The sequence below is a fragment of the Phallusia mammillata genome, chromosome 2, assembly GCF_965637545.1.
Source record: "Phallusia mammillata chromosome 2, kaPhaMamm4.hap1.1, whole genome shotgun sequence".
Lineage (NCBI taxonomy): Eukaryota > Metazoa > Chordata > Ascidiacea > Phlebobranchia > Ascidiidae > Phallusia > Phallusia mammillata.
Genome location: NC_137253.1, coordinates 9,795,682 through 9,805,247, shown reverse-complemented (window position 1 = coordinate 9,805,247; position 9,566 = coordinate 9,795,682). Strand labels below are relative to the sequence as shown.

Here is a 9,566-nt window from a genome sequence, read left to right as displayed (position 1 = left end):
CACACCCCTGCTTTACAGCTTCGTGATTAGTAAGGTCGGTGAAATCACACAATATATTTTATTTTCCCAAAATTTCGAGGTCTTGCAAAAAATTTTTCAAGCACTAAAATGGGTCGAAAAAAGATGCAAACGAAGAAAAATCGTGTGCCTTGACTTTGTTAAAGAAGGGAGATTCTTTGATTGCTGCACTGAGCATGGGCTTCTTTGCTGCCTGGCGACATGGTAGCTTAAGATCCTTCTAAAATCGATGACGATTGTCCTGTTTAAAACGTTGTGGAGAAGCTCAGGGTGCTTGTTTTTGCAATTCAACGGCGGTTATAGATGGGTATGAGGTTACTTCACACTTCAAAAGCTTATCCGTACTTCTTCTTAGGTGCGCCAGAACCTGACTTTCTCTTCTGAACCATCCCGTGTGGCGATTAAGCCGATGACCTTTTAATTGATAAATTGCCTGTTTTGAGACCCCCAATATCTTTGGCTACAACAGTCACAGAATCTCCATTCTCTAACAAAGTCATAAGGTTTTTCTTTCATTTGCATCTTCTTTTGAACCATTTTCGTGTTTGAATAAAATTTTGCAAGACCTCGAAACTTCAGGAAAATAAAAAATATTGTGTGATTTCACCGATCTTACTATTTACGAAGCTGTAAAGCAGGGGTGGGCAACCTTTGTTACTATAGGGCCAATTATAAATGTCAAAATTGGATCGAGGGCCGCACATGTGCATCACACAAAGTGATTTTGCTTTGTTGCTTACCAAATATGCTTAACTACAAGTATAATTCGTATTTGATTCTAGCCACATTTTGCCAGATCGCAGAACTGTAATAATTGTACTCATTTGCCAGTACTTTTGAAATCCAAGCGTCTCTGCGGGCCGCACAAGCATTAATGGAGGGCCGCAGGTTGCCCACCCCTGCTGTAAAGCAACACTGGACACGCAGAGCAATGGCTTTGCGGTGAAGTGTAGCCAGACAGTAGCTTATGACATAACTAGGAGCGTTTTTGCAACACAATGCTTTTGGCGGAAAAAGTAAGCTAAGAACTTATGCAAAATTTACATGTAAAGTTTTTTTTTTTTTGCCGGCACTATAGAGAGTAACTCGTATTTGAGTTCAATAATACTGCGGGTAATTCCTATCAAAACCTGGATCGTTCATTTATGGCGCGAATCGCAAGTTGTTTCAATCAGACTTACACTTATCAAAACAAATTAATACAACTGTGAGAATTTTATATGTGCTGGCAAAATTATAAACTAGTACTTTATATCAGTGGTCGGCAACCGCCGGTTCGCGGCCCGGTACCGGTCCGCGAGGAGTTTGTTACCGGGCCGTATAATTTTTCAGGGTAGATGCTATAAAACATTTTGCCTATGTATTCCGGGGATGATAGACTAATTTAAGCGTTTTTATTGCTAAATACTTTTAGTTTTTTGAAGACCGGTCCGCGATAAAATTTCACTTTCAGAAGCGGTCCGGGGAGCAAAAAAGGTTGCCGACCCCTGCTTTATATAACATGTTTTTTCCTGAAAAGTATTAATTCCCAAATCGGCCAAATGATGGCTCTTTTAAACGTTTTGTTATTTTTATCCTGGTTCTCTGCGAAAATCCCATATTTAGATTTAAAAAAACATTGCTGTGTAAATTTTGTTCAGCATGTTCAATTGATCAAGGCTGCCATAAACATTTCAAGTGTGTAAAGTTATCATAATAATGTCATCAAGACCAATGCAATACGAATCTTTTGTTGTTGTATTTACAAAGTACCCAACCACGTTCCAATTTGGTAAAGTGGCATTATATGTAGCGAGCAATGGATTTCGAAATGAATATAGACGACACAAAGTTTCAAAAAACACTTACATCGCGAAAACAGCACCGTACTGGCACAGCAAAAGTTTCAAAATAGCTTTAGATTTATAGATTAAAAAGCGCTTATCGCTTTCTCAAATAATTAAATTAAAAATAGCTCGGCCCAAAAAGTAAAATCCACAAATGACTAACTCAGTTACATAAAATTGTAATTTGGTCCTTTTAAATTTTTGTCACAAAAAATATGATATGCCTAACAATTCAAATGAGCATGTACAAAAGTTTTACAAACGGGCCAAAAACACAAGCAGAATAGCTAAATAAAAGATCAAAATCCATCCAGCAGAATCCCTTATCCTCACACGTACTCAGTCGCGCTGCGAGGTGGTTGGGATGATTTCTGTGGTGGTTTGTAGTTGTATCTGTAGTCATCATTGTCATCCTCCTGTCCACACGTGCAACAAGCCAAGAGAATTCCCGAGATAATAGCCAGACCCTATAAAAATACATGTTACTTCAAAATGTGGTTTGTAAGCTCTTTACACCACCATGGAGCATGCATACTCAAATCAATGGGCGGTTATAACAATGCAAAATAATTGGCATACACGGGCTAAATTTTATAAAAACACCAAGAACCATGTATTAAACGCATGGCTAAGAGCAGAGTTAGGTTTGAATGTAGTTAAGTCGGGCATGCAAACTTAGTAATCAGAGACATATTTTTATTTATGACATAAAATGGCAAAATTAACTTGGGCGATTTGCCTTGATCTGTTGGCAGAAAATTTTACCCAGAAATGCACGTACGGCAATTATAGCTGAAATGCATGAACCAATATCACGTATAGCCTACACAAACCGCTGGAATTGAAGTTCACGCTCATTGGTCAAACCGTCACTGACAAAAAAACTTACAGATGCTATCCATCCTACATATAAAGCAGAACCGAACTCGTAAAGAAAAGCCGAATTGGTAAGCTGTTGTTGATAGTATTCCTGTACTACGCCGGCAGCGTACCAGGACACGCTTGCCAAAGTAAGCACACCTGTTTGAATAAGATATAAAGCAATAAGAAATTGGTTTTCATACCGATGAAACCCAGCCCACGTAAAGAGCGGAGCCGAATTCGTATTTGAAGGAGCCGTTTTGCTGGAGCGGATCAAAAAATTCGTAGATGACCTGGGCGGCGTACCAGGAGACCGCAGACAGGCAGAGGGCCCCTGATTAACATACCACAAGCAAATTGATTGATTAGTGCACTTGGAAATTAGGCAACAATCCAATATCGCACCAAATGAATTGCGATGATTTTTACTCAAATTTTACTTTAAAATTCTTAAAAAATAACCGAATTAATATTCCAGATGAAAAAATAACTTAGTTGTTGAAATTATTTAAGAAAAAATATGGTAAATATTTTACACATTTGTTAAAAATTATAACAAACAATTAATAGAAATGATGGTTAGTACATTTTAATGATTGCAATAAATAACACAATTGTGAAAACAAATAGGTTTCAAAGCAAAGAAAATACAGAAACAAATTGCTAAAAATAAGGTGATACCTTTAAAAAAAACAGCAATTATCAACCCAACATAGCCTACAGATACTTTTAAATGCATGAATAAAAACGAAAAACGTGAAATTGTAATTCAATGACATGTGAAATCTTGACAAATGAACGTAGTATGAATTGATGAGGTTTGAAATTAAAACACTCATTGGCAAAACACAAACAAATAAAAACATGCATAGTTCGCAAAAGAATTGCACTACATGCATAAATATACACACATGAATTAATAAAGGCCCGCTCGGTCATTTCGTGGATAAAATTGCTTTCGCAGAAACAAAAAATATACAAACTTTATGCGCCAGTTCTAAAAGTGTTAAAAAAGTCACTCTTTTGTGTAGTACAAAACTTTTATGCATTTATAAACCCTTAGGCACACAGTCATTGCTAAAATCAAACACACGTCTTGGTTTTATAAACTTTTTCAAATTTGTCCCGACTTTAATATACAACTACATAGACAAGTTAAAAAAGCATCGTCAGCATTTTGAAGTCACCAATTTACCTGCCAGCATCATGGCACCACCGCCACCTCTGCCAGACCAAACCTTGCCCTTGCTTCCTTCCATAACTCGTACACATTCAAGTCCTAGCGCGCCCGCAATCAGCCCTGCCACAGACATGATGGCGGCAATACACATCATTGCGCGCTGGGCCGTCAGGTCGGCTGTTCGTCAGAAAACAAAGGAATCACAATTAGTGTTTGTTTCCCACTGAGGGCTGAAAGTGTTTATAAGAGAGTCAATGTCCGTTTGTTTGTTTGCCCAATGCGATGTTTCTTGAGTTTCATCCAAACCTAGAACCTGTGAAAACCTGCAAAACGGCCTGCCGACTGCTTGGTGATCAGGGTCTACCTGCCAACAAGGCCAGAAGCCCCCCGACGCGACAGGCCATGATTTTCTGCTTTTCGGAGGTTGTTGAGATGCATGAAAGGCCGAAAATAGTGGAGACAGCAGAGAAAACACCAAAAAGAGTGGCCAGTATCATCATTGCCCTCATTCCTTGCAAGTAACCTGAAAACACATTTTTCATTATTTCTTGTGAAGAAGCGCAATTCGAATTTTGTCAAAAAAGGAAAAAAATAAGGTAAAATAATGCCTTGGTTTTATAGGTTAAGGACTAAATATTGTTCAAGTCAGTGACATGTTTCAATATTTTGTTTTGCTGTGATGTTTATGATCTAAAAACACAAATTTGTATGTTTCAAGAACATGTGTTATCCATAATAGTTTAGTTTAAGACTTAAAATGAAAGTTTTCAAATAGTGCAATTAAATTACCATACTTTTTCTGCTTTCTCAAAAACTCAACGCCAAACCAAACAGTTCCCTCCCACGCTTGAATGTTGACTTTACCTCTGCGCTTATCGTAGCCTTTCTCTGCTCAGTTTGCGCTTTATTTAAAAATAGGCGCCCAGTGTAACGTCGCTGAGGCCTTTTGAAAAGAGCGGCAAAGGGCAAACGGAATTGCAAGCAAACATAAAACTTGGTTTAATCATTAATCGGCTTGGCTGTTCGACAAACAGGTCCAGTGCGTTCGGGTGCGACTGTAATTTCGCCATGTTTTTCATTGTCATCTGATGTGAGCTATGGTGCTTGCGTGACAGAACAACGCACAGATCGCAGCGTCTCCGAGTAAATATTTATCGTGAATTTAATTCTTAAGTCATTTGATGAAAAACTAGTCTCGAAGGATTTGAATTGTTTGCTAAGCGTTGTGCGTCATTTTAGAAACGATTTACATTCTCGTTTAAACTAGATTTGCGACGAATAACCCTTTGCCTGTGCAAACACAGAATAATTTTATGTTTTGTTTTTGCCATGATATAATAATACAGCATTTAACCTACCGGGAAGGTCGAAAAATGCCATGCCAAAAACATCACAAACTGTTGACTGAAAGTTCTGATTGCAGCGCTCCCACAAGCCTTCAAAAAGCTGAACATTTTGAAAGGCTGGTGGGGTGGCCTGCTGTGATGTATGCCTCCAATCGCTGTATATAAGGCTAAAAATGATTCCGCCAGTGGATATCATAATAAGAAAGAAGCTGGCTGATCTTAAACCCGCGCTCATTGGGACAACTGTTTGTACCATGACTCTTATGAACAATCCTTTAAAACTTGTTTTCGCGTTTTACAATCTTGTAACAGATTCAATGTAACACCCTGCAATGTTGCTTGACTTTACCGCAATGCCAACACCCGTTACAGCCACACACTAAAATAGACTATGATAGCAGGGGAGCTGTCAGTCTTTATTCAAGTTTTGATGTTGTCCAGAACAAGTTTTTGACGCAACTGAAAAAGTTCTTCGCATTGTTCGAAGCGTTGGTCCTGCTGGTTTTTTAAGTTTATGATCAATTATGCCTTGTTTATTTTTTGTGACCCCCGGTTTTTGCTTTTTCTAAACAAATTCCGCTTCATGGATTTCCAAAGATGCTTTTTATACGACCGCCTCGGGTAAAACGACCAACTTGGTCATTGATGAGCAACTACATATAGTTTGTTGTGTCAGTTATTGACTGTAAACGTTCGAAATACTGTGGTGCATTGTTACGTCAAAAACGCTTAACAATTACGCCAAATTCGCCTGTTTTGCCAGTTCTGCCTCAAAGGTCAGTACACAAAAAGAGTCGTAAATTTCAGTCGTAAAAAGTTTAATTTAAAAGTTTATGACTGACAAACTTACTTGGTATTCCGATAAGTGCTGTGTCATAGTTGTCGCACTGAATCTGCCCAGGAAATGGTGAAGTGCATCGAACCCACAGGCCTTCCACAGAATAGAACTGGCCAAAGTTGGCCTGGGATTCCTGAATATTGTTACGGCGCCATTCGCGGTAAATTGTTGTAACCAGAAAACCAATGGTGGCAATAAGAATTAGGACAAAACCGGCCATTCTTGGAGCATTCGACATTTTTTTGATTTGTTAGAAAAATATTTTACATAAAATTATAAGGTACTTGATCTGTGAAAATAGGTTGATATATAAGTGCGCGTTTGACTTTCACTATGTGCGCAAACATTCTGTTTGGTACATAAATTATATTTGATACGTCGAGCATACATTGTTAATACTCCAAAATAAAATCAATACACGGCCAACTGCGTAAACGTTAAGTACTGACCAATTTTTTAAGCCCTTTCTTAACAAAATTTTTATTTAACTTTTCCTTACAAAAACATCAAATCGCCAAAAGTTTCAAAAAGCTTAGCAACTGACAATTTAATCCCTCCTATACATGTTCCCGACACCTAATACAACACCCCAGCGACCAAATAGGTAACCCTTATTCGAAGCGATCGCAAAATTTGGGGTAAAAGGCGTTTTCTATATTTTTATCAAGAAAGAAAAAGTGGAAGAAAAGCAGTGGGCCCGAACATAAAAGAGCCATTTAAAAGCGGGAGCAAATATTACCAAGCACACCTACACGATCAAACACCGTCATCCTTTGTTAGAAATTGCGCACTGGGTGGAACAAATATTGTAGATAGGGAAGATATTAAATTTGTAAGACGTTTTTTGACCTGTAAGTCCGTGGCGTAACCTATGTTTGCGGTGCTACACAGGAATTAAATAAAAGTGGTGATTTTAGGAGCTTAAAAACGAGTGCGGGAAACAAAAACAAAAGTCAAACAAAAAAATATGTTTTATTTTTGCTCAATTTATCAAAACCCAACATTAAATTTAGACAGACACATGTGTAGATTTAAAGTTTAAGTGTTTGCTCCAAACTTGTCAAAAATCTATGAACAGTTTTTTTTTTAATTAAAAACAAAGTAAACTGATAAAAACACGTAGCCTACTTGTAGGCCTATTTGCTAATCAAAATAAGTTTTCGTATGTGTTCAAAATGTTAAACCCCTTTTCTGGTAACTTCTTTGATGCCATTGGGAGAATTGGAAATTGTAACTGTCAATTGTCGACGGTAAACAGATCAGTCACAATTAACCCTACCCAGCCGCACAGTCACATGCCTGGGTGATTCACACATGCCCGGTTTTACATTACGTCATCAGTTTTTTACACGGGAAAGGCGGGAAATGTTCGTCACGTCCGACAAAGAGCAAACATTGGTGTCGACACAGTTAGTAAAATGGGGCAACGGGTTACAACTATAAAGTCGTCATTTTAAAAATTGTTATCTTTCAGCGGAAAAAAGAGGTTAGCGTAAATAAAACAAAGAAAATCGATTTCTCCTTACCTGCCTGAGTTTGATAGAAAAAAAAGAATAAAAGTATTATTGTTTTAGATTTAATTACCGCCATAGCTTATAAACAAATTACTAATACAAAATGTAACAAATTTTAGAGATAGAACAACATAGGTTAGAAATTTATGAACACAAAACTTACCAAAGTGTGATTAATTAAAACCTCAAGTAGTTAAAGTAACAATAAATAAACAACAGGCCATTAAAAACGTTAGTTACAGCAAAAACAACTTTAACAACGATATTCGTTTATTATCAAAGTTAGAGTTTCAAGTATAAAACTAGAAAAAAGTTAAATAAGAAAAACAAAATCAGCCAAAAAAATAAAACGAATACTTTTTCTTCATAGAAATCTTATGTAAAATTATAAAAAAAAATTTTATGTTGATCTTTAAATCAAAACCTACCAGGCAGCGCAATGAACGAAGTGTCATAGTTGTCACATTGGAACTGGCCAGGAATGGGACTTGTACAACGTACCCATAAACCCTCATAGGAGTAAATTCCGTAGTTGACATTGGCGGAAGCTACTTGGGAGTTTCTTTTCCATTCTTTCGAGGCCAAGGTGTAAATAATTCCTATGGTTGCTACGATACCGATCGCTAGTCCAATGCCGGGACACGCATTAGCCATGATTTTGGTATATGTGGCTTATTAATTGACTAAATCAGCAATAACGTAAAGGAACACAGTTGAAATCACAAATATCTGTCAATGAAAAAGCACATTAATTACTACAATCCTTGCTCTCGTTCACGTTTTCTAATAACTTTTTGTTAAAAACTGCATGAACCCTCAAAAGATATCCCCTAGTTTTCAAACGACCTATTTTTATTTTTGCTCAGAGATCTAAATCTTCTCTGTCCAAGTTTTATCGTACCAACTTCTAAATCTGATATTTTTCGTAGTACACATCCTCTTATTAGATCGGCGATATTTTCAACTCTACCTCTCAGTCCTAAAGCATCGTGGCTGTACCTTTTTAAACACGGCACAAGTTCCCTTTTGGCTCTTTCAAACCTACAGGTTGATCTTATACAAAGCGTTTATCACAAGTTACACATTAACGGAACAGACGCGTCATGCCAAATTGTCGAAAGAGCAAACATTGCCACCCCAGGGAGAAATAGGACCATGATGTAACGTACACTCCGCACGAAACTAAAAAGAAAACCGTAAGTTAATAATTAACTCAATCGCAAAAAGGATATTCAATGCGTTCCTGTTTTACGTGGGCGCTGCGAACATTAAAAACGAACATCTCCTTATTTGTACATACAGTCACATTCGAAATAGAAGCGAAATGTTGGCTTACGTTAAAGAAGAGAAAATAAACGCATTCACTTTCCAGAACACTCTATAGGTACAGAAGCAATTAAAATTAACTTGTTACTAGGCACATCTTGTTGTGCTGATGTAGCATGAAAACTATAGCTATATGGTTAGTACATCCAAGTGTTTTCAAAGGCTTTTTTCCAAACATAGGTACACCATTCACCGTTTCAAAGATCCTGACAAGAAAAAGACAAGCCGATAAACTTGTACAAAACATAACGTTTCGAAACATCTCATGTCATTCTCAAATAAAATTATATTTCAAACTGCTTGTAAATTTATTCCACCAGTTTGTTTATTTTTACTTTTGTTTGAACAATCGTGTAACCTTGAGATTGATACAAACTAAGCTTACTATAAAAAGAGGTCGTTTCTTCCCGAACGACAATCACAGCAAACAACAATGCAATAAAATATTTCTCCTATGTCGAATTCTGTTTACATTTTACATGTCATTTCACTTGAGTTTATTTTCATCTTTAAACATGTGCTTGGTAAACGATGGTGTTAAACACAACTAATACATTAAGTTTAAGTGTTGCAGCTAATTACGTATTGTCTATTGTAGTTTAGGGTTGATGACCATTTTATTGATTTTTTTTTCGAGGAAAGTGTAGTAAAAGGTTT

The 9,566-nt window shown here is 37.0% G+C and overlaps 1 protein-coding gene across 2 annotated transcripts; it reads right to left on the bottom strand.

Moving 5' to 3' along the window:
- Nucleotides 1-1,709: 1,709 nt before the first annotated feature.
- Nucleotides 1,710-8,308, bottom strand: LOC145213731 (claudin-1-like). Of its 2 annotated transcripts, none has more exons than XM_080082117.1 (4): nucleotides 6,082-7,179; nucleotides 4,250-4,408; nucleotides 2,909-3,039; nucleotides 1,710-2,311 (listed from the first exon to the last, which is right to left on the bottom strand). In XM_080082117.1, exons 1-4 carry the CDS (start codon nucleotides 6,305-6,307, stop codon nucleotides 2,174-2,176), a joined length of 654 nt encoding a protein of 217 aa, XP_079938243.1. In that variant the 5' UTR covers nucleotides 6,308-7,179; the 3' UTR covers nucleotides 1,710-2,173. The 2 variants fall into 2 exon arrangements, with proteins under 2 accessions (XP_079938243.1, XP_079938242.1); XM_080082116.1 differs by lacking the exons at nucleotides 2,909-3,039; nucleotides 4,250-4,408; nucleotides 6,082-7,179 and adding exons at nucleotides 2,734-2,864; nucleotides 3,901-4,062; nucleotides 8,012-8,308 and having other exon boundaries at nucleotides 1,724-2,311.
- Nucleotides 8,309-9,566: the final 1,258 nt, after the last annotated feature.

What these genes read in the sequence shown, in the direction of transcription:
- LOC145213731 (XM_080082116.1), bottom strand. Translation starts at nt 8,237, where the DNA reads ATGGCTAATGCGTGTCCCGGCATTGGACTAGCGATCGGTATCGTAGCA. An exon ending in TGGTGCCATGATGCTGGCAG is followed by an intron (nt 2,865 to 3,900) that starts GTAAATTGGTGA and finishes TTATTCAAACAG; the next exon opens with GTGTGCTTACTTTGGCAAGC. An exon ending in ATGTAGGATGGATAGCATCT is followed by an intron (nt 2,312 to 2,733) that starts GTAAGTTTTTTT and finishes GTATTTTTATAG; the next exon opens with GGTCTGGCTATTATCTCGGG.